The sequence below is a fragment of the Crinia signifera genome, chromosome 4 (genome assembly GCF_055691185.1).
Source record: "Crinia signifera chromosome 4, ASM5569118v1, whole genome shotgun sequence".
In the NCBI taxonomy this organism is placed as follows: Eukaryota; Metazoa; Chordata; class Amphibia; order Anura; family Myobatrachidae; genus Crinia; species Crinia signifera.
The window spans coordinates 323,569,949-323,593,709 of NC_139220.1; the positions used below are offsets into that span (position 1 = coordinate 323,569,949).

The 23,761-nt window shown below is 44.0% G+C and overlaps 1 protein-coding gene across 1 annotated transcript; it reads right to left on the reverse strand.

The window, feature by feature from the left end:
- Positions 1-464: 464 nt before the first annotated feature.
- On the reverse strand, positions 465-20,984 carry LOC146075967 (zona pellucida sperm-binding protein 3-like). The gene is made up of 8 exons (XM_083185705.1): positions 20,464-20,984; positions 18,546-18,664; positions 18,008-18,111; positions 17,762-17,939; positions 17,568-17,688; positions 3,139-3,230; positions 1,857-1,990; positions 465-718 (listed from the first exon to the last, which is right to left on the reverse strand). Exons 1-8 carry the CDS (start codon positions 20,968-20,970, stop codon positions 489-491), a joined length of 1,485 nt encoding a protein of 494 aa, XP_083041831.1. The 5' UTR covers positions 20,971-20,984; the 3' UTR covers positions 465-488.
- Positions 20,985-23,761: the final 2,777 nt, after the last annotated feature.

Genomic DNA, 23,761 nt, shown 5'->3' on the forward strand with positions numbered 1-23,761 from the left:
GAAATCAGCTTGCTGAGTTTGTAAACTCCCAATACTTCAGGGAAGAGACCTCAGGTTTTTGGCAGTTTCTGATGACACAGAGACCAGCAGTGGTGGCTCCAGAGATGACACTGCAGTACAGAACACCCACTGCCAGTAAGTCCGTTAGGCATGGCAGTTGGCATGGCTCCCCTATTTGTATTTTCTACTTCGCTGCAGCCCCTCCTACAGTTACCCACCTTTATCACCTGCTGAGCCAACAAGCTACACCCAGAGGTCACCTCTGGTGTGTGAAGACCACCACGGCTCAACATTTCCCCACCTGTGGTGCTAGACCTGTTGCAGCTGGGATCCCAAGTATCACTGACCTAGACCTAGGACCACAGAGCTACAGGTAGATGCTTAAGCACACCATTGTCTTTGTTAGATGACAGGGACTCATTACATGCCATAGCAGGTGGCTAGGATACACAAGGAGACAAACATTGATATCTAAGTCTTTTTTATTACTATACAGCAGCTCTGCAAGAGAATCTCCTTAGGACACTTCTTCCAATCAGCACAAGATAAACAACTACAACAGCCAGACTGACGGACACTACGGCCACCAGCACCCACAGTTCTCGAGGGCCGGAACCTTCTGTCATTTTGGAAGCCTGGATAAGGGCTGGGTTAGATTCTGCACCGATCACCATAATAGGACCAAGTGTGGCCAGTCCATGTTCATCTGGGTGAGCACCTGCAGGGGAGATGTTAAGCATTAATACAGGCAGATTCTACAGTAGCTGGTATGATACATGAGATATAAAGGCACTGACCAGGGGGATACACTTGCCTGGGGTATTGTACCACCCACTCATTGGTTCTTCTAACCCCTTATGCATTAGTGGTTCCCAACCACAGTCTTCAAGGCTTAAGGCTATCCATGTTTTGGCACAAGTGATATCATTAGTACCTCATGTGTGCACAAGCAAGGATATGCCTAAATCCTGGACTGTTAGGGTGCTTTGAGGACAGTGCTTGGGAACCACTGTCCTTTCTGAAAAGGTCACTCTAAGCCAGGGATGTGGAACCTTCAGCCCTCCACATGTTATTGAACTACACATGCCAGCATGCCGTGCAACAGTTTTAGCATGAACAGATAGCAAAACTGTAGAAGGGCATGCTGGGATGTGTAGTTCAACAGCTGGAGGGCCGAAGGTTCCCCATCCCTGCCCTAAGCCATTATAAAAAGATCCTTGAAACTTAGGGGAAAGGGTACTCGTTTCCTAGCACGGCGCCCCCGATTTTAATCGAAGTGCATCTTATCGCATGCAAAGCGATTTTTAATTGTACAAGCACCCTGATGGGTGCTTACAATCAACACCATGACGACGTGGATAGCGGGGGTATGAAAAGGTCAGAGGATGCGTACCGCCGCCCCTCGCCATGCTTTAGGTTGGCGTTGATAATGGGGGGTGCATTTAACATTGTAAGCACCCATCAGGGTGCTTGTATAATTAAAAATCACATCGCATGCCATGTTTCATTGTACAAGCACTTCTGTTAATTTAACGGGAACATCGCATACCACTAAATACGTTATGCGATGGGCGCCGTGCTAGGAAACAAGTACCGGGGAAAGACTTGTGCAAAACACAGATCCAAAACCAGCAGGTGCCCAATGGTATTAGAGAGGAGAGATCATATGCTTTATCAGTCACAGCTCAGACAGACCAGGGATAAACCAGGCTAGAAAGGGGTGTAACCACCATACCGTATAGGAGGTGCCCCTGCCAATCCTATACCAGGCATTCCTTTTGGGGTAGGGCCCAGGAATACCTAGATATTGGTTAGTGACTTGGCAGTACAGTGTGTGAGACATCTGAAGAACTCACCAACTTCTCTCTTCCACCTTCCACTTGGTCTCCAACGCACAGGAGCAAGTCTCCGGCTACTACCAGCAGGGGCAGTACAGTTCTTTGTGCCACAGCATTGGCAGATGCTATTGAAACCTTCCACAGCCAGCCACCTAAGAAGAGTATAGAAGTCAGCCAACAAACTCATTAAACTTAACAAATATATATTTATCTCAAGGGTCTAACACCAGGTAGTCCCAAACTCTGTCCTCAAGGAACACTAAAGGCCCCCATACATTAGCCCTACTTGTCCTAGGGACAAGTCGGACCTGATTTTCCCCAGCAGCTCCCCGGGAGTGGAACACACGATTAGGCACTTGATGTGCCAAGTTTTGCATATGATTAAAAAAAAAAAAAAAAAAAAAATCGCCATGTGATTATCATATGCAACTCCCGGGGAGCTGGGCATGGTAAGCTGTCAAATAGGCAGCGGGCGCTGGAGAGCCGGGCAGGGGACACCGAGGCAGCGTGCGGGGGTACGCCGGTGAACCGACGAGGGAGCTGGGCAGGAGGATCGGGGACTCTCTGCAAGGGAGGAAAAATAAAAAATTACAAATGAATGGGCAGCCAGTGATTGGCTGAGAGCTCTCTCAGCCAATCAGCAATTGGCTGAGAGAGCTCTCAGCCAATCACTGGCTGCCCATTCATTTGTAATGTTTTTTTATTTTTCCTCCCTTGCAGAGTGAGTCCCCGATCCTCCTGCCCAGCTCCCTCGTCGGTTCACTGGCGTACCCCCGTGTGCTGCCTCTGTGTCCCCTGCCCGGATCTCCGGCTCCGGCGCCCCCCCCGCCCCCCGCCGCGTATTTGACAGCGTACCATGCCCGGCTTCCCCCCCTGCAGGTCCCCAGCATCTGCCGCTGCTGACTCTGCCCGGCATCCCCCGCTCGCTGCTACTGCCCGCCTCTCACTGCCCTTGCAGTGTCCCCCGCCTGCTGACCCTGCTGCCCGGAGGCTGCACATAAAATTTGGGAAATCTTATGTGCCGCCAGTCGGACTCCGATCCGCACAGGACCGCGGATCGGAGGGGATGTTTAAACATGCATTAAACCGAATCGGGTGAAATCATGCCCAAATCGCATAGTGTATGGGGGCCTTAACAGTCTGGGTTTTTGTTATATCTAGGCTTGATCAAAGGTGACTGTTAAATCCAAAGAGCCAAGGTTTTAAAGTCAGCTGTGCTCAAGCCTGAATATCACCAAAACCTGGACTGTCATTATGCCTCGACGGAGGTTGGGGATGGCTGGTCTACATCTCTTCTCACCTGCTAGAGGCTTGGTTGTAGGAACAGGCTTTATTCAATGAATCTGGAGTCTGAGAGATTGCAGAAGCTCTCAGGTAACAGGTGATGTAGATCTAGGGAAGAGAACAGATTAGGGGTCTCAACTAACTATGTCTGCACTGAATAATGTTCTCTGTGCACAAGAGACCAGCACCGCACATTCTGGTAATGCCCCATCTTTGCTGTCAGACCACTAAGCAACATATGCAGGGGTTTCCTCCATTATATAGTAGATCACAGCCACCATGGGCTTCTAATTTATGCATTCGTTTTCTGCATCAATACCCAGAAGAGAAGTTGTAGTTCCTCCTAGGAGTGGCACTTACGCCCAAGTTGCATGACTGCCGGCACTCACTAGACTCATTGGAAGGGGTGACCTCCAACCTGAGGAGGTCATCACATACGCACCCTGTAGAGTCACAGCACAGAGCTCTCAGGCATTACTTTACATACCATTGTTGTCCTTAATATTGCTGCCATTACCAATAACCTTTAAAGGACATCTGTATGGACCGTCAGCCACTACCACATTTGACCAAGCAGTTTCCACCCAATAGGTTATCAATAATCCCCCAATTGTGGTCCTCAAGGAACTCCAGCACTATGAGCCCGATATCCTTACTTGTGCACAATGCTTAAGTATAGATATCTTTAAAACCTGTACTGTTTGGATGCCTTGAAAACCTTCTTGGGAATCTGTAATACCACTTCACACCAGATGCAAATGACCGGGTTAAAGAGTTTAAAGCAAGGAATTTGCTGAAAAACCTGGGTTTTTCTTTGGTGTGAAAGGGTCAACACAGGTCTTAAATCCCTGCACTCTGACCCTGCTCTTGATCAAGGTCGGCGTGCTGGGTTTTAAGACCCATGTTGACCATTTCACACCACATACATATACAAAAAAGAGAAAAGACTGTCATTTTTTGTGGCGCACTAGGAATATTGAAGAAAAACAATTATAAAATGTAACTTTTAATAGTATCTCATTTTAAAAGAACTGCGACATATAAAAACATTGACCATAGGAGGTACGTGAAAAAAGTAGGAAACTTTTTTAAAAAAAGGGGATAGAATCCTCTTATGGTGAACCCCCAATATGCCTTCCCCTGTATAGATCGGTTAAGGCGTCTTATATTATGTATCCGCTCGCCTGCAGAGGGCTGTATAGTGTCACTGTTATGATATATAGTTTATACAAGTCCTCTAGCAGTGAGTCACTTAATACCCACTGTGTGAGACCATTCTATTCAGGGTAAGTGCTCTCGTGAGGCAGTAGAAATAACAGTGAGTGATATTATGTGTAAATCACACGCTATTTGAATCACCGAAAATTACTGTAATAAACCATACATCTCTGCTTTTATAAAGAAATTACACCAAAAATTGGATGTGTGACATTCTTTCTTATATTATCAGTTTTATATTTTCAACCACTCTCTTAGAAACATTAGAGCGGGAGAAGTGTAGAAGGAACAGTGGTGTAGTTATTCTCCTTTATTAAAGTCTGGATTTATACTATTTGTCCCTAGTCCCAGTACTCTGGTATACTAGGCAGACTTTGTCTGGAGAGTTTGTGCAAATACAAGGGAGTTAAATATCTACTCCTCAAGTATCCCTAATTAGGGCGTATCCACTGTTACCACACAAATAATATGAATGCTTGTTACCACATAATCTTTAATGATATTGTTTCAACATTGTAGTGTTACAGTCTATCAAAAAATAGATAAGTATCAAGCACCAGAAAAGTACTGATAAAAGATTTGATTTATAGTTCATGCCACATAATGTTTTTATTGTTGCCACACATGGATTTGAAATTTCAGAGGTTAACTGCTCAAACTAGTTTTTTAATCAGAGAACATTTGCTCTTCATGCAGTGACCGTCTGTGTGCCACTGCATGAGTTCATTGTTTTAACGGTAATTCTCGCGTCTTTCAGTTTTGCCAAAACTGACAGTATGAGACCACTCGCTGCTGGTCAGTGTGCGCAAACGCCGGCGTCTGAGGGGGAATCGAGGTCAGTGAGAGTGACACTTCGATTCTTAAACCCTTTCAGATCCGTGTGTCGCGTTGCTGCACACTGCAGTCAGGGCTGATTACACTCGGTGTCTACACCTCCGTGCTCCATACACCCTGCTTCTATGAGTACGTGGTCAGGGTCTGACCCCACGTCTCTGGCTAATTGCCTCTCAATGCCTCTGGGTAGCGGATACCGTGCGCCCTCTAAACATATACAAAATACATTTCAGTGGGGAAGGGATATTGGGGATTTACACACTCAGAGAGTGTCTGGTCGACGCGCGTGTCGCCTGGACCAGCTTCATCAGGACCAACCAGGTAGCAGCCCGGAAGCCCCTTAAATACCCACCCCTCCTGCATATTCATGAGTGCAGGTGAGGGTGTGTCATCATGTCAATACTGGATTGGTTGTTACTTCTGTCTCATAGGTTTGGGGAAATCACTCTATCCACTCTGTCGGCAGATTTAACCCCTGCCTAATTTTATTTGTAAAAAAACACAATTAAGGATCAAACACTACTCTGGAGCATACAGAAAATGAAGGAAAAAAAGGCAAAAGCATTTAATAACAGTGTTCCACTCGTATAATGTCATTTATGTGTATTTGATTTTCACTAAATTGTTTGCATAATAAAAAGCTAAATGTCGGAAAAACGGGAAAATTTCTTTAATGATTTTTAAATGTTTTAAATTTTATTTAATTAAAAAATTAATTAAAAAAGGGGGGAGAGAGAAGATTTAATTTTTAATTTTGCAGGAAGTGTTTCTCTTCGCTGCGCACCTGGGCTATATCTTACATTATGTTATTTACGGTCTTGCCATGCGATAATTCGCATAGGGACATAAATGATGAAAAGATGAAATATACCATCTACTTATATGTATTATATAAATACCGCATTGCTGATGGAGGATAGAAATGGATGGAGTAGGGCAGGCGGGAATCAAACTGGAGAAGTGGCTGCTTGGTTTTTGATAAATGATTTATGTACGTGAATCACCACTTATGGTTGATACTTGGTGTCCTGGATCTGTTACTTACGTACATTATTGACAGCAGGGAATGACATGTTAAGGATATTCATTGATGGATTTCTGATTATATACCGAGCTATTATTTAAAACAGCACGTGAAGTGAATAAATTCATATAGTGAATACTTTATAGTTTATTCGTGAATAATTAATGATAAAGTGTTATGTGATATCATAATAAATTCATTCACATATTTATGCATGAATATGCATCCATATATGCATAGACACACATACATGTGTGTGATTCAAAAAGTGAATACTTCAATGAAGGATGGGGGAAGGGGGAAAATGAAAACTGTGTGAGTGCAAACGCAAGTCAATAAAAATGTGCTAAAAATAGTGAATAACTGAGGGAAAGGGGGAAATGGACGGGACTGAGATTTATATTCATTCGTATAGGTAAAGATAATGGGTTAGAAAAAAGTGTCATAGCTAATATCAGATATCAGTTTTGCTTGATCCTTCTAGTTGTCTGCCATTGTTCCCTCTCTAATTTCCTGGCTTAAATCATAGGAACACTGTATAGTTGTTTTCCTCGTTCAAACCATTTGGGGACATGGTATTCATGAGGAATATTAGACGTGTTTCCTGTTTCAGCAATTCCCTATCCCAGTCACCTCTCCGGATTCCCATCTCAACTTTTAGCATTCCAAAGGCTCTTAGGCCATTGGTCTTGCCCTGATGATGTCGCATGAAATGTTTGGCGACCGGAGTCAGAGTTTTGAACCTCGCTTGATCCTTCTGGGCATTTTTAATGCTGAGGAGATGCTCAGACAGTCTAACTCTCAGGGATCGTCTCGTTTTTCCTATGTAGTGTTTACCACAGGGGCATTCCAAATTGTAGATAACCCCTGTGGTATCGCATGATATGTATTTTTGTATTTTCCATGCTTTTTGGAACCTATCTATATAGGATTCAGTGGTGCACATGTAAGCGCATACTCTACACGTGCCGCATCTGTATGAACCCTTTTTGTGATGAATAGGTCTGGTCTCTTTCTCTAGGTGACTCTGGACTAGTATATCCCTGAGATTACTACTTCTCCGCCAGCTAATGTCAATTCTGTCTCCTAAAATATCCTCAAGATCTTTGTCTGTTTTTAAAATATGAATATGTTTGTTAAAGGCTTGTTGCACCTCCCGCCATTCCTTGCAGTAGGTGCCAATGAACCTTACTTTCTCCTTCTGAGCTATTTTGTTCTTGGGCACGAGAAGTTGCTCTCTATTACATTTGGCTGTCTCTTTTCTTGCTTTCAATAGGGCTCGATTGCTATAGCCTCTATTTTTTAATCTCTGATCCAGTTGATCTGCTCTTTCTTTATATACCGCTGGTTTGGAACAATTCCGTTTTGTTCTTAAATATTCCCCTTTAGGGAGACCCTTCAACACAGGGGGGAAGTGTGCACTCTCTCGATGTAATATAGAGTTTGTTGCAGTACTCTTACGGAAAATATCCGTAGAGATTGTTCTGTCTGTCTCCACCATGATCCGGAGGTCGAGGTATTCAACCTCTGTCTGACTCATGTGGTGGGTCAATTTCAGGTTTAAATGATTGGTATTCAACTTGTTGATGAATTGTGTAAATAGATCCTTCTCACCTTCCCATATAATGAGAAGGTCATCTATATAGCGTAACCAAAGTAACACATGTACTGTGTATATCTCGTTGTCATCAACAAAGACCCTCTCTCTCTCCCACCACCCCAGGTACAGGTTCGCATACGTGGGGGCACAAGTGCTTCCCATCGCAGTCCCCTGTACCTGGAGGTAGAAGTTGTCCTCACAGACGAAATAATTCTTATTAAGAACAAAATGCAACAGTTTTAGTATAAAGTCATTCAGTGGTACATCTCGGCCCATGCTCAGAAAATACCTGGTTGCCTGTATACCAGCATCGTGTATGATGCTGGTATACAGGCTCTCCACATCACATGTGACCAGCCACGAGTTCTGGTTTAGTGTGATACCTTGCACCTTATTCAAGACATCCATTGTGTCCCGGACATAGGAGGGTAAGGTGGTAACGAAATGTCTCAAATGTTGGTCCACAAACTGACTCGCTTTCTCAGAGAGCCCCCCTATGCCGGACACAATGGGTCTTCCTGGTGGATTGTCTTCGCACTTATGAATCTTAGGTAGCAGATATAAGGTAGGTATCCTTACATTCTTCACTACCAGAAACTCGTATTGTATTTTAGTGATAACTCCATCCTTATAGGCCTGCTCTATTGTGTTTGTATAGATCTCCAAAAAGTCATTAGTTGGATTGAAGAACTATCTTCTATAACAGGAGGTGTCACTCAACTGTCTTTTTAGTTCTTTTTGGTACTTTGTCAAGGACCATAGCACTATGTTCCCCCCCTTATCAGAGGGTTTAACAATAGTGTCTTTCCATCCCTTAATTTCTTGCAGTGCCTGTCTCTCGGATCTTGTGAGATTGTCTTCAGAGAGTTATGTGCTCTTTTATGTGTTTCTATCTGGTCAAATTCTCGGCTCACCAGTTCAAGAAATACTTTGACTTGTGGGCAGATGGAGGGGTCAGGTGTGAATGTGGATTTCTTTTTTAGGGCAGTATTGGGGGTCTCCACAATTTGTGTTGGAAGGGTATCAGGGACATCCCCTGTCTGAGAGTTCTTGTAATATCTGTAACATATGTATATCATCATTATCCCATAGTTGATCAATCCTCATTTGTGAGGGATCATTGCAGAGAAAACTGGATTGTGCCTCATCACTTAGGCTCTGAACATGCTCCAGGCGTTTTGTAAAGAATTTTTTAAGCAATAATTTTCTCACATACAGATGAAGGTCTTTTTGGAATTCAAATCTATCAATAGACTTTGAAGGGGAAAATGAGAGACCTTTATTGAGGATCGATATTTGTGCCTCTGTTAAAACATGCTCGGTTAAATTTATGATCCTCAGGGAGTCAGTGGTGTTCATCTCCTGTATCGCCGTGCATCCTTGCGATCCTCCCTCCAATCTCTTGGGCCTCTTTTTCCTCTTCTTCCCCCTCCTGGTTCTCCCCCTTCTAATATCTCCTTGGGGTCCTTGGGGGTAGCCCCTAAAAAATCCCTCCTTGTTTTAGTATGAAAGGATGCATTTGTATGTTCCCCATCCGAGGAATCTAGCTCCGATGTAGAGTACCCCGTGGTGTTATTTATGGGTCTTTTCCTGTTAGTGATGTTCCATCTGTAAACTCTATTATTTCTAAAATCATCAACATCCCTCTGTAATTTGCCTTTTTTGCGGCTAATAATGTCCTTTTCAATGCCTTCCAATTCTCCCTTAATTTTCTGATATGTCCTCTGAAATTTCTCTAGGCCTTCAAAATTCTTTAATTTATCGCCTAGATTATTGATTTCCTGTGCATAATTTTCCAACATGATTTCATCATGCTTCATGAGGACACTCATCAGATCGAATGTGCAAGTAGTCAATATTCTTTCCCATTCATTCTTTAGAGTTTCAGTTGCCAGTTCGTATGAAGGAAAGACCCTAGGTCGGAGGCCTCTCGGGGTAATTTTTTGTCTGACATAGCTCTCACAAGTAGCTTTGTTCCAGAATGTCTTGGTTTGTTTAACCAAGACATTTTTAAGTGCATACAGGTCATTGACCCAATCATCTTGTGTAGTATCTATCTGGGTGATACCCTTGTCTAGCATCGTTTCCATGCATTTCTTTAAATTGATTTGCCTGCTGTTAAGCTCTTGGCTTAAGCTAAAAGGTTGTGGTGCCGACATAGATGTGTTGACAGGAGGTTGTGTCGATACTGTAGTGTTAAACATCGACATGTCGTTAATTGGGGGCTTAATCGGTAGCCTGGTTAATGATTCAATAATACTGTGTCTTTAAGCAATGTACCGTGCTGACTAGTAAGAAAGTGAAAAGAACCTTTCACTATACAATTTGCAGAAAAAAGGGATTTGGTAACTAGTCGCACAGGAAAAATCTGATGTAGACCCCTATATCACTGATATTAGCAACGTTGCTATTCACCCGGGGTGTGCTGCCACTAAGACAGGAGATTAGGCATACATATACAAAAAAGAGAAAAGACTGTCATTTTTTGTGGCGCACTAGGAATATTGAAGAAAAACAATTATAAAATGTAACTTTTAATAGTATCTCATTTTAAAAGAACTGCGACATATAAAAACATTGACCATAGGAGGTACGTGAAAAAAGTAGGAAACTTTTTAAAAAAAAGGGGATAGAATCCTCTTATGGTGAACCCCAATATGCCTTCCCCTGTATAGATCGGTTAAGGCGTCTTATATTATGTATCCGCTCGCCTGCAGAGGGCTGTATAGTGTCACTGTTATGATATATAGTTTATACAAGTCCTCTAGCAGTGAGTCACTTAATACCCACTGTGTGAGACCATTCTATTCAGGGTAAGTGCTCTCGTGAGGCAGTAGAAATAACAGTGAGTGGTATTATGTGTAAATCACACGCTATTTGAATCACCGAAAATTACTGTAATAAACCATACATCTCTGCTTTTATAAAGAAATTACACCAAAAATTGGATGTGTGACATTCTTTCTTATATTATCAGTTTTATATTTTCAACCACTCTCTTAGAAACATTAGAGCGGGAGAAGTGTAGAAGGAACAGTGGTGTAGTTATTCTCCTTTATTAAAGTCTGGATTTATACTATTTGTCCCTAGTCCCAGTACTCTGGTATACTAGGCAGACTTTGTCTGGAGAGTTTGTGCAAATACAAGGGAGTTAAATATCTACTCCTCAAGTATCCCTAATTAGGGCGTATCCACTGTTACCACACAAATAATATGAATGCTTGTTACCACATAATCTTTAATGATATTGTTTCAACATTGTAGGGTTACAGTCTATCAAAAAATAGATAAGTATCAAGCACCAGAAAAGTACTGATAAAAGATTTGATTTATAGTTCATGCCACATAATGTTTTTATTGTTGCCACACATGGATTTGAAATTTCAGAGGTTAACTGCTCAAACTAGTTTTTTAATCAGAGAACATTTGTGTGAGGTTATCATACTCACTGTAAATCTGTAATTACTATATTTTATTAGGTGTAGTAATTATTGTACTATTTTAGTCCGTCGGTACCCTCTTATTCTCCATAGATGTTTCTATCCCCCAAATCTGTGTGTATTTCCAGATCAGATCGCTCTTGCCCTAATATGGTCTGCCAGGAAATACCCAGGAAATAATTCACCAAAAGGTTATGTCCCATTACCATACTTTTGTTCCTGCTATCACAGGAGGGTGTTAGCTGAGGGACAATCTTCACAGGGGGTGATCCAATTCCCCTGCTACCAACAGGAAATGTTCACAGGGGGTAATCAGGACATAATGTAATCAGACTATGATTGTGTCTCTACCTTCAGCTCCTTTGTGTCAATACCAGACTTAGTGGAACCCGGCACCACAGGGGGATAGCTGAAGGACAATCACCACAGGGGGTGATCAAATTCCCCTGCTATCCACAGGAAGGTTGTCCACAGGGGGTGACCACCACACAATGTAATCTTGTGTTGTATTGTATCTTGTATTGATACTCCCTTGCATATCTGTGGTCACTTCCAGACTTACTGGAACCGACCCCAGCAGGGGGGGGGGGGGGGGCAGCAGCAGTAGCTGGGAGGGGATGATACCTGACTCTTGAATCCACCAATCAAGATCCACTGCAAGCCCACTTTTGGTTTGTGAACCGTGGGAATTTGAGAAGTTTTTAAAATGACTTGCAGACAAGCCAGGGGGCAGAATTGATGGACTGTCCTGGACTAAGAGGTTATGCTCTGTCTAGGTATCGTGTGGACTTATATGCTATCACTGCTGTGGGGATTAAGTGATAGTTTGCCCTGTGGAACTGATCTGGGACTGTGACTATACAAGGACTGTCTGTTTGGGCCTGCTACCTGAATATCTTTCTACTCTGCAATTTACCTTTGCCACTGTTTATTGTCTATTTGTGCGTGCTGTGGAAAATAAACCATTCTTCTGGTTCATCTGCTCGGTGTCTGAGTGATTGAGGAACTCGTACCCTCACAATTTGCTCTTCATGCAGTGACCGTCTGTGTGCCACTGCATGAGTTCATTGTTTTAACGGTAATTCTCGCGTCTTTCAGTTTTGCCAAAACTGACAGTATGAGACCACTCGCTGCTGGTCAGTGTGCGCAAACGCCGGCGTCTGAGGGGGAATCGAGGTCAGTGAGAGTGACACTTCGATTCTTAAACCCTTTCAGATCCGTGTGTCGCGTTGCTGCACACTGCAGTCAGGGCTGATTACACTCGGTGTCTACACCTCCGTGCTCCATACACCCTGCTTCTATGAGTACGTGGTCAGGGTCTGACCCCACGTCTCTGGCTAATTGCCTCTGGGTAGCGGATACCGTGCGCCCTCTAAACATATACAAAATACATTTCAGTGGGGAAGGGATATTGGGGATTTACACACTCAGAGAGTGTCTGGTCGACGCGCGTGTCGCCTGGACCAGCTTCATCAGGACCAACCAGGTAGCAGCCCGGAAGCCCCTTAAATACCCACCCCTCCTGCATATTCATGAGTGCAGGTGAGGGTGTGTCATCATGTCAATACTGGATTGGTTGTTACTTCTGTCTCATAGGTTTGGGGAAATCACTCTATCCACTCTGTCGGCAGATTTAACCCCTGCCTAATTTTATTTGTAAAAAAACACAATTAAGGATCAAACACTACTCTGGAGCATACAGAAAATGAAGGAAAAAAAGGCAAAAGCATTTAATAACAGTGTTCCACTCGTATAATGTCATTTATGTGTATTTGATTTTCACTAAATTGTTTGCATAATAAAAAGCTAAATGTCGGAAAAACGGGAAAATTTCTTTAATGATTTTTAAATGTTTTAAATTTTATTTAATTAAAAAATTAATTAAAAAAAGGGGGGAGAGAGAAGATTTAATTTTTAATTTTGCAGGAAGTGTTTCTCTTCGCTGCGCACCTGGGCTATATCTTACATTATGTTATTTACTGTCTTGCCATGCGATAATTCGCATAGGGACATAAATGATGAAGAGATGAAAAGATGAAATATACCATCTACTTATATGTATTATATAAATACCGAGGCGAGGGAGGTGCAACAAGCCTTGAACAAACATATTCATATTTTAAAAACAGACAAAGATCTTGAGGATATTTTAGGAGACAGAATTGACATTAGCTGGCGGAGAAGTAGTAATCTCAGGGATATACTAGTCCAGAGTCACCTAGAGAAAGAGACCAGACCTATTCATCACAAAAAGGGTTCATACAGATGCGGCACGTGTAGAGTATGCGCTTACATGTGCACCACTGAATCCTATATAGATAGGTTCCAAAAAGCATGGAAAATACAAAAATACATATCATGCGATACCACAGGGGTTATCTACAATTTGGAATGCCCCTGTGGTAAACACTACATAGGAAAAACGAGACGATCCCTGAGAGTTAGACTGTCTGAGCATCTCCTCAGCATTAAAAATGCCCAGAAGGATCAAGCGAGGTTCAAAACTCTGACTCCGGTCGCCAAACATTTCATGCGACATCATCAGGGCAAGACCAATGGCCTAAGAGCCTTTGGAATGCTAAAAGTTGAGATGGGAATCCGGAGAGGTGACTGGGATAGGGAATTGCTGAAACAGGAAACACGTCTAATATTCCTCATGAATACCATGTCCCCAAATGGTTTGAACGAGGAAAACAACTATACAGTGTTCCTATGATTTAAGCCAGGAAATTAGAGAGGGAACAATGGCAGACAACTAGAAGGATCAAGCAAAACTGATATCTGATATTAGCTATGACACTTTTTTCTAACCCATTATCTTTACCTATACAAATGAATATAAATCTCAGTTCCGTCCATTTCCCCCTTTCCCTCAGTTATTCACTATTTTTAGCACATTTTTATTGACTTGCGTTTGCACTCACACAGTTTTCATTTTCCCCCTTCCCCCGTCCTTTATTGAAGTATTCACTTTTTGAATCACACACATGTATGTGTGTCTATGCATATATGGATGCATATTCATGCATAAATATGTGAATGAATTTATTATGATATCACATAACACTTTATCATTAATTATTCACGAATAAACTATAAAGTATTCACTATATGAATTTATTCACTTCACGTGCTGTTTTAAATAATAGCTCGGTATATAATCAGAAATCCATCAATGAATATCCTTAACATGTCATTCCCTGCTGTCAATAATGTACGTAAGTAACAGATCCAGGACACCAAGTATCAACCATAAGTGGTGATTCACGTACATAAATCATTTATCAAAAACCAAGCAGCCACTTCTCCAGTTTGATTCCCGCCTGCCCTACTCCATCCATTTCTATCCTCCATCAGCAATGCGGTATTTATATAATACATATAAGTAGATGGTATATTTCATCTTTTCATCTCTTCATCATTTATGTCCCTATGCGAATTATCGCATGGCAAGACAGTAAATAACATAATGTAAGATATAGCCCAGGTGCGCAGCGAAGAGAAACACTTCCTGCAAAATTAAAAATTAAATCTTCTCTCTCCCCCCTTTTTTAATTAATTTTTTAATTAAATAAAATTTAAAACATTTAAAAATCATTAAAGAAATTTTCCAGTTTTTCCGACATTTAGCTTTTTATTATGCAAACAATTTAGTGAAAATCAAATACACATAAATGACATTATACGAGTGGAACACTGTTATTAAATGCTTTTGCCTTTTTTTCCTTCATTTTCTGTATGCTCCAGAGTAGTGTTTGATCCTTAATTGTGTTTTTTTACAAATAAAATTAGGCAGGGGTTAAATCTGCCGACAGAGTGGATAGAGTGATTTCCCCAAACCTATGAGACAGAAGTAACAACCAATCCAGTATTGACATGATGACACACCCTCACCTGCACTCATGAATATGCAGGAGGGGTGGGTATTTAAGGGGCTTCCGGGCTGCTACCTGGTTGGTCCTGATGAAGCTGGTCCAGGCGACACGCGCGTCGACCAGACACTCTCTGAGTGTGTAAATCCCCAATATCCCTTCCCCACTGAAATGTATTTTGTATATGTTTAGAGGGCGCACGGTATCCGCTACCCAGAGGCATTGAGAGGCAATTAGCCAGAGACGTGGGGTCAGACCCTGACCACGTACTCATAGAAGCAGGGTGTATGGAGCACGGAGGTGTAGACACCGAGTGTAATCAGCCCTGACTGCAGTGTGCAGCAACGCGACACACGGATCTGAAAGGGTTTAAGAATCGAAGTGTCACTCTCACTGACCTCGATTCCCCCTCAGACGCCGGCGTTTGCGCACACTGACCAGCAGCGAGTGGTCTCATACTGTCAGTTTTGGCAAAACTGAAAGACGCGAGAATTACCGTTAAAACAATGAACTCATGCAGTGGCACACAGACGGTCACTGCATGAAGAGCAAATGTTCTCTGATTAAAAAACTAGTTTGAGCAGTTAACCTCTGAAATTTCAAATCCATGTGTGGCAACAATAAAAACATTATGTGGCATGAACTATAAATCAAATCTTTTATCAGTACTTTTCTGGTGCTTGATACTTATCTATTTTTTGATAGACTGTAACCCTACAATGTTGAAACAATATCATTAAAGATTATGTGGTAACAAGCATTCATATTATTTGTGTGGTAACAGTGGATACGCCCTAATTAGGGATACTTGAGGAGTAGATATTTAACTCCCTTGTATTTGCACAAACTCTCCAGACAAAGTCTGCCTAGTATACCAGAGTACTGGGACTAGGGACAAATAGTATAAATCCAGACTTTAATAAAGGAGAATAACTACACCACTGTTCCTTCTACACTTCTCCCGCTCTAATGTTTCTAAGAGAGTGGTTGAAAATATAAAACTGATAATATAAGAAAGAATGTCACACATCCAATTTTTGGTGTAATTTCTTTATAAAAGCAGAGATGTATGGTTTATTACAGTAATTTTCGGTGATTCAAATAGCGTGTGATTTACACATAATACCACTCACTGTTATTTCTACTGCCTCACGAGAGCACTTACCCTGAATAGAATGGTCTCACACAGTGGGTATTAAGTGACTCACTGCTAGAGGACTTGTATAAACTATATATCATAACAGTGACACTATACAGCCCTCTGCAGGCGAGCGGATACATAATATAAGACGCCTTAACCGATCTATACAGGGGAAGGCATATTGGGGTTCACCATAAGAGGATTCTATCCCCTTTTTTTTTAAAAAGTTTCCTACTTTTTTCACGTACCTCCTATGGTCAATGTTTTTATATGTCGCAGTTCTTTTAAAATGAGATACTATTAAAAGTTACATTTTATAATTGTTTTTCTTCAATATTCCTAGTGCGCCACAAAAAATGACAGTCTTTTCTCTTTTTTGTATATGTATGCCTAATCTCCTGTCTTAGTGGCAGCACACCCCGGGTGAATAGCAACGTTGCTAATATCAGTGATATAGGGGTCTACATCAGATTTTTCCTGTGCGACTAGTTACCAAATCCCTTTTCATTTCACACCACAGGAACCTGGGTTTTTCAACAAATTCCTGTGTTGAAAAGCTTTAACCCGATAACTTGCGGGTGGTGTGAAATGGGGTTCAGGTTGCACCAGCAAAATTACCCAGCACTTAAAAATGCCAGGTAATTGCCGGGTGGCCGGTGTGAATGGGGTGTTAGGTATACTTATACTATTAATTATTACTTTTCAATGCTTCACCGGAAAAGTTCTCTGAACCTCTATTACAATTCATGATTTTAGGCCCCTTAAACTTGTGAGATTTGACCCAATTCAGGTGAATTGAGTCAATTTATCTGACAAAATCTGATGTGCCTGATGTGTAGGACACAATGCACAATCCCGTGCCATTGGGTATAACCAAGAGATTGATCCCCGTCCCTGCTGCACATAGGATAAATCTCGAGTCAATCAGGTCCAATTTGTTCAACAAGTGTAAAGGTGCCCATACACTAGTAAGATTTATCTTCAGATCTGGCTGGTTGGAACAAAAACATGGTTATGGATGAGTGAGTTTGTCAGTTTTCCAGCATTTCCAAGCAAATGGTCAACTGTCATTTGCTCTCATCCATAACCATGTTTTTGTTCCAACCAGCCAGATCTGAAGATAAATCTGCATGTGTATGGCCACCTTAAGGGGGCCTTAAGAGAAGAGACTTGCTGGTTTAGGCATTACTTAAACTAATTAAATGTGGTAGCTAATAACCATTTCCCTTGAGGATCACTGTGCAACCTAAGTCAGAATTAGCATTATGCTCTCAAACTAGAAGATCTAACCAAAACAATGGAGGAGGAGTACTCACCAGAGAGACATCTATCCCAGTGAACCGGAAAGCATCAACCGTGAACTGGAGACTATTTGGTTCAGGCCTTGGGGATATGAAGGCAGAAGAGGAACCTTCTAGCTGACCATCCACCAGGCACCTATAGAACACATTGGTTATACCTAGAAGGTGGGAGCATCAGAGCAGCCTGAACAGTGTCCCATATAACATACCCATTGTTGGTAATGATGGCATAATTAGGGGTGGACTGGACATCAGGAGACAGAGTGGCCACACAGCTATCCACATACAGAATCATAGGGACATGGTTCTGAATGTCCACCGAGGCCTCTATGTAGAGAATGTCCCCCAGCTGGAAGATTGAGGAAGATCTGGGAGCGCTCCAGTCAGCTGTAAGGGAACCACCAGGTGATTAGACACAACCAGACCTTGGACCATCACACCCCCACCTCATTTACCAGTCATCAGCTGCAGGGAGAAGGACAACCTCTCCTCTGAGGACACGGTGGTGCTGAACGGAACCCATGTTGGCTTGATGGCCTCACTGCTCACATTAGCATTTCTGCACAAGACAAACCCAAGGCAGAAGAAAGCAAAAGTTACCACTGCACTAACGATACATAAAGCGTGATCAGTTAAACCATTATTCTGTAGGTCTATTTTAATAAAGTTATAGCAACTTTCTATATGCGTGAAGTGGTGCAGAAAAAAAGTTACTGTATTCTCAGACCCTGGAGACCACAGTATGGTCAACACAGAAGATCTCTCCCACCCAATCAGCACAGAACTACTACATTGATGAGTAATTGTGTACTTTGCTAGGGTGCTGCTTGGGATAAGCTTAAAAGGTCACTTCCCACCCATGAGTGTTGCAGCAAAACCCCCATTAAGGTCTTCGCTCGTAGCCTCCCATCATCAGAAGGTAATTAGTCTCCTGTAGAGCGCGTCATGTAACATATTTAGGGTATAACCCCCTGCCACCCATCAGTAACTCACCGGGGGTAGAAACACTGGATGGGAACAACAGCAGGGTTGGTCCGGGTGATGGGGACACCAACAGAAGATGTTGGTCTGTAGGTCAGGACGCTGGTGTAGATCAGCCAGTCTGCCGTCATCTGTAGGACAAAGCAGAGACATTGCTCCATCATCCAGACCCCAGTAATGCCAGAAGTCATCCTTATACAGGGATGAAGGCAGTAATGTATCTTGGTCATCAGTTGCAAATATAACCTTATATGCTGGAAGCAGGTTTGGGTCCTGCAATGCCTGTTAGAGGCAGCGATCTAGTCAGGTGATTTATAGGAGATCACAGTAACCCTGGTAATAGATCAGTTAGTTTCCTGCTGAGGTGCCAGTGACTAGGAACCCTAGATAGTGTATACAGTGACTATACTACCCCCTTCAGCACTATAGAGGCTATTTTAGCGTGGTTGGCTCAATGCGTCTCCATGGAGACACATTGAGCCAGCCACGCTTAGAGCCTGTATAGCGCTATAGAAGCTGTTAGCAGCGAAGGAGGAAGCCGGCTCACCCCGCTGTCAGTGAGCTGGCTGTGTAGCGCTGGACCCCAGTTCAATAAGTATGGTGTAAAAGTGAGGTGTGTGTAATAAAGTTGTACGTGTGTGTGTGTGTGTGTGTGTGTGTGTGTGTGTGTGTGTGTGTATGTTTTATTTTAACATTCTTTTTACAGGTGGACTACAAGTCCCAGTGGGCCCATTAATGCCCCGCATGCTGGGACTTAGGGGTTAACTCATTAATACATAATTGTTTTATACAGGTGAACCCTATCAGGCCGGCGTCCAAAGCCCACGGACGCCGGTGACCACCACAGGCTTCAGCCCTGGATGGGTGAAGCCTGGGGTGGGGGCATTATTGGGGTGTCCCCACTCCCCCAGGTTCCCCGTCCAAGGCTGACCAGCCACGGTGCTCATGGTATGGCATGGGGACCTTACGTAAAAAGTGTCCCCCGGCTTTGGCATCAGGATGGGGGACCCCACGCCATATTTTTTTTTTTTAAACACAGAACCATGCACATATCTCAATGATCTGTGCATGGTTCTGTCAAATTCGCCTGTCAGAACCTGGTCTTTTTTTGGCGTTTTCCAATGGGAAAACATCTGGATGCGAATGCGATACTTCTGAATGTGCAGCAAAACGTGCGATTTTTGCATCCCATTAAGTTAGCAATTTAAGATAAAGTGCGAATGCGGCCGTTTTGGTGATAAAACTGACCCCCCCCCCCCCCACCCAAAAAAAATAAAAATAAATAAAATGATAGAGTTACAGTGTCTACATAGACGTGTTCGTGATTTATACTTAGCCAGCCATCCGCGTGGACATAGATTAGACTAGTGTGCCAAGCGCAGCGAGCCATGGGAGGGGACGTGGCACACTTATACCCCAAACACATGATAAACTCATGTCGACCATACAGTATGACCCCATCAACCAACAGCTGGTTCACTGCAGACCTAGACATTATAGATCAAATATACCATAACCCATAGGTGCAGCTGCTATGGGCCTAGAGCTGAGAGGGGCCACCTTCCCTGTTACAGTTACATGTGTTATATACAGGGGTGTAACTACCATAGGTGCAGGGGGTGTAGCTGCTATGGGGCCCAGAGCTGAGAGGGGCCACCTTGCCTGTCAGTTACGCATGTTATATACAGGGTGTAACTACCATACAGTAGGAGCAAGTTTCATCTTTGCTCCTTTGGCCATGGCTATTCTATTGTTCTCAGCTGCAATACGTATTGTATTGCAGCTGAGAACAATAGAATAGCCATGGCTAGCCATGACCAAAGGAGCAAAGATGAAACTTGCTCCTACTGTAGGTGCAGAAGCTATGGGGCCAGAGATGAGGAGGGGGTGATCCCATACACAGCACACACCGGTTACACTGCAGCCTTACCTGTAGTCCGTTCCCACAATCCTGAAGATCAATCTGGAAGACCACACTGGTACTGGTGCTCTGGGGGCCAGGAGCGCAGGATTGGGGCCCCAGGCTCAGGTCTGAGGCCTTCACCAGCTTCCCATTCCCATACAGATCCCTCAGCACGGTCACCACCATCGTGTCCTCACCACACTGCAGACTGATGGGAGAGCTCCGGGGTGCAGGCTGGGGTATGGTCAGCTGTCTAGACTGAGCAGCCCCCCCATCATTCCTATCCAGGGACCCCAGGCCAGACACCTGCCGAGCACCCCACCTGGGGGACCAAATCCCAGACTCCTGTCCAAGCACAGGCCAAGCGCCCACCACAGGAGACCCTCTAGCAGACCCCCTCGCAGGAGACTGGTGATCCCGCAACAAACTGCCCGGCTGGTGCCTAGCCAAGACCCGCTCCCTGGCACTGTCCAATCCTGAGCCATAAACCAGGGCCACCAGCAACAGCCACCTAAACCTCATACACAGCCCCATTCTGCCTGCAGGACACACAGCACAAGGCCAGGAGAGCAGGGATCAGCCCTATATACCCCTCCCCCAGCTGCTAATACCCCACCTGGGGCAGATCACACTCACCTGAGCTCTCCTCTCACCACAGATAAGAATGCTGGACAGTGGCCATTATTCTGGTTCACTCGCAAAGGCAAACTCCAAATGGACAAAACCATGTGCACTGCAGGTGGGGCAGATGTAAAGTGTGCAGAGAGAGTAAAGGCCCATACACACTAGAAGATTATCTTTACAATCTGGCTGGTTGGAATGAAAATCTTGAAATTTCTGGGAACAAAAGCAGTCATCTGCATAAAGGATCATACACACCAGCAGATATTGGCATCAATCTCGTACAGATAGGGGCTTCTGTATGCCTAATATCTTTAACAATGCACCCCCCCCCCTCCCTCAATGTTAGTGATACTGACATCTTATATATATTTTGTCTTTCATATCATCTAGTGTGTATGGGCCTTAAATTGACCAATTTGTCTGTAGGACCAATGTGTCTGTTTTCCATGTTTAGGAGCAAATGGTCAATTGTCATTTGCTCCCAAAAATGTCCAGATTTTCATTCCAACTGTCCAGATTGGAAAGATAATTTTCTAGTGTGTATGGGCCTTAAGATTTGGGTGGGGTTTTACTTCAAAGTGAGATCTACTGTATATTGCAGTGTAAAAATAAAGCAGTCAGTATTTCCCTGCACAGAAACAAAATAACTCACCCAAATCTAAGGGGCCCCACACACAGAGCGATATTCAGCCACTTTCTATAATCGCTCAGAAAGCGGCTTACTATCGCTGTGTGTGTAGCCCGCACAGATGCGCAGCCCCGCGGGACCGCGATACAGAACAGCACTGATTGTTATGGTCGCTCAGAAGGGCCCAAACATTTCTGCGTGTGTGGTGGCCTCTGAGTGTGCAGCCACCCTGAGCTCCCGTGACCCCACCCCTGGAAAGCACCCGAGTACCGCCCGGCACTGGCAGCACTCCGCCTCGGCGCCCCAGCGGCTGACCACTGCGAGGAGTGGAGCTCGGGCAGTGATGGCTCCTGTGCTCCTAGTGAGCCGGAAGAGCGTCCCCCGGGCAGTGCACAGGGGCATGGGGTGGGAGGATGCGCTGCTGTCAGCTGTCATTCAGTAGTGTGGCAGACCTCCCGGACCAACATGTAAAGGAGCCGCCACAGTGGTGATTATTTCCTGTGTGTGTGGGTATGTAGAACCAGGATTCACAGTCAGTTTCCCTATCACACCATACTTGCCGACTTCTTCAAAATCCTCTCCAGGAGAAGCCCGGAGAGGAGTGAGAGGGGGGCGGGGTGAGGCTGACGTCACTAAGCCCTGCCCTAATGACTGGCAGCTGCAACAATTTGCGGGTCCGTGGATGGTGGGAGGGGCTAAAATGACGCGAAATGACGCGAATCAAGTCATTTTAGCCCCGCCCCCTCCCCGCAAACCCGCGAAATACGGGGGTTTATACCGCGGGGAAGGGGGGAACCAGGGCTGTGGGGGAAATGCGGGAGACTTGATCCTTTCCGGGGGGCCCGATTTGAGGGACCCTTCCTGCCATTCCAGGCGGGTAGGCAAATATGTATCACACACACCCTTTTAATGCATTTTATCTGCTTCATTTATTATTAGGAGCTCGGTACTTAGAAAACCCTATTTTCATGAATAACCCACATTGAATCAATAAGATGTTGTAGAGTTGGACGTCTATATCATGTGTCTTGAGGTAGAAGTCATAAGTATGCGCTAATTCAGTGATGCTAACCTTGACACTCCAGCTGTTGTTGAACTACACATCCCAGCATGCCCTGCATCAGTTTTAGCATGGACAAATAATAAAACTGTAGCACGGAATGCTGGGATGTGTAGTTCAACAACAGCTGGAGTGTCAAGGTTAGCCATCACTGCTCTAATTCAGTGGTTCCCAACCTTTTTTCTCTCCCGTACCCCTTGATTAGTCTTTTCATTTATGAGTACCCCTCCTCTCAATTTGATATATCCACAGTACTTACGAGTGGAGTGGAAGTGAGCAGTATGTAATGCGTGTACTTATATTAAGGAGTGGCAGAAGAGTAGTGTGAAGCCAGGAATTGGGCCTCTCCGGGCCTGGCCGCAGGCTGTGTACTGTTTCCAGGGCTCACGCTGAGGCCTTTAGGATTAATGCCGCTGCTTTCTCCACCCGTCTCAGTGCAGGGCAGATGATTGCCGATGCCTGAGGGCAGCGCGGGAAGCTCCCAGTGGATTGCTGGTCAGGCGAAAGCACACGGAGACGCTGATGACACTGCAGATGGAACCGGAAGTGACGCAACGTGGTTTGTCTCCATGGCAATGGGAATCATCTTCTGCCATCGAAAGACTTTTTCTTCTTCCACCATTAACAATATTATTTTCAAGTACCCCCAACTGGTCTGCAGAGTACCCCCAGGGGTATTAGTACCCTAGGTTGGGAACCACTGCTCTAATTAATAGGTTTATATGTTGGGGGGGGGGGGGCATTATATCACCAATTTTTATGTTTGGGGGGGGGGGACCACATTATATGACCAACTTCTATTTATTTGAGGGGTGGGGCCGGGGCACAATTGCACCAATGTTTACATGTCACACTGTGACATGTGTCATATGACACTCCCCCCCCCCCCCCCCGGCTTTATTACAACCTATTATCTAAATTGAGAGATTTGAAATCTCCCATGATGAATCTCTGGCACAAATGTGTAGGGCCCATAACTCTCTCTGCACATGTTACATCTGCCCCACCTGCAG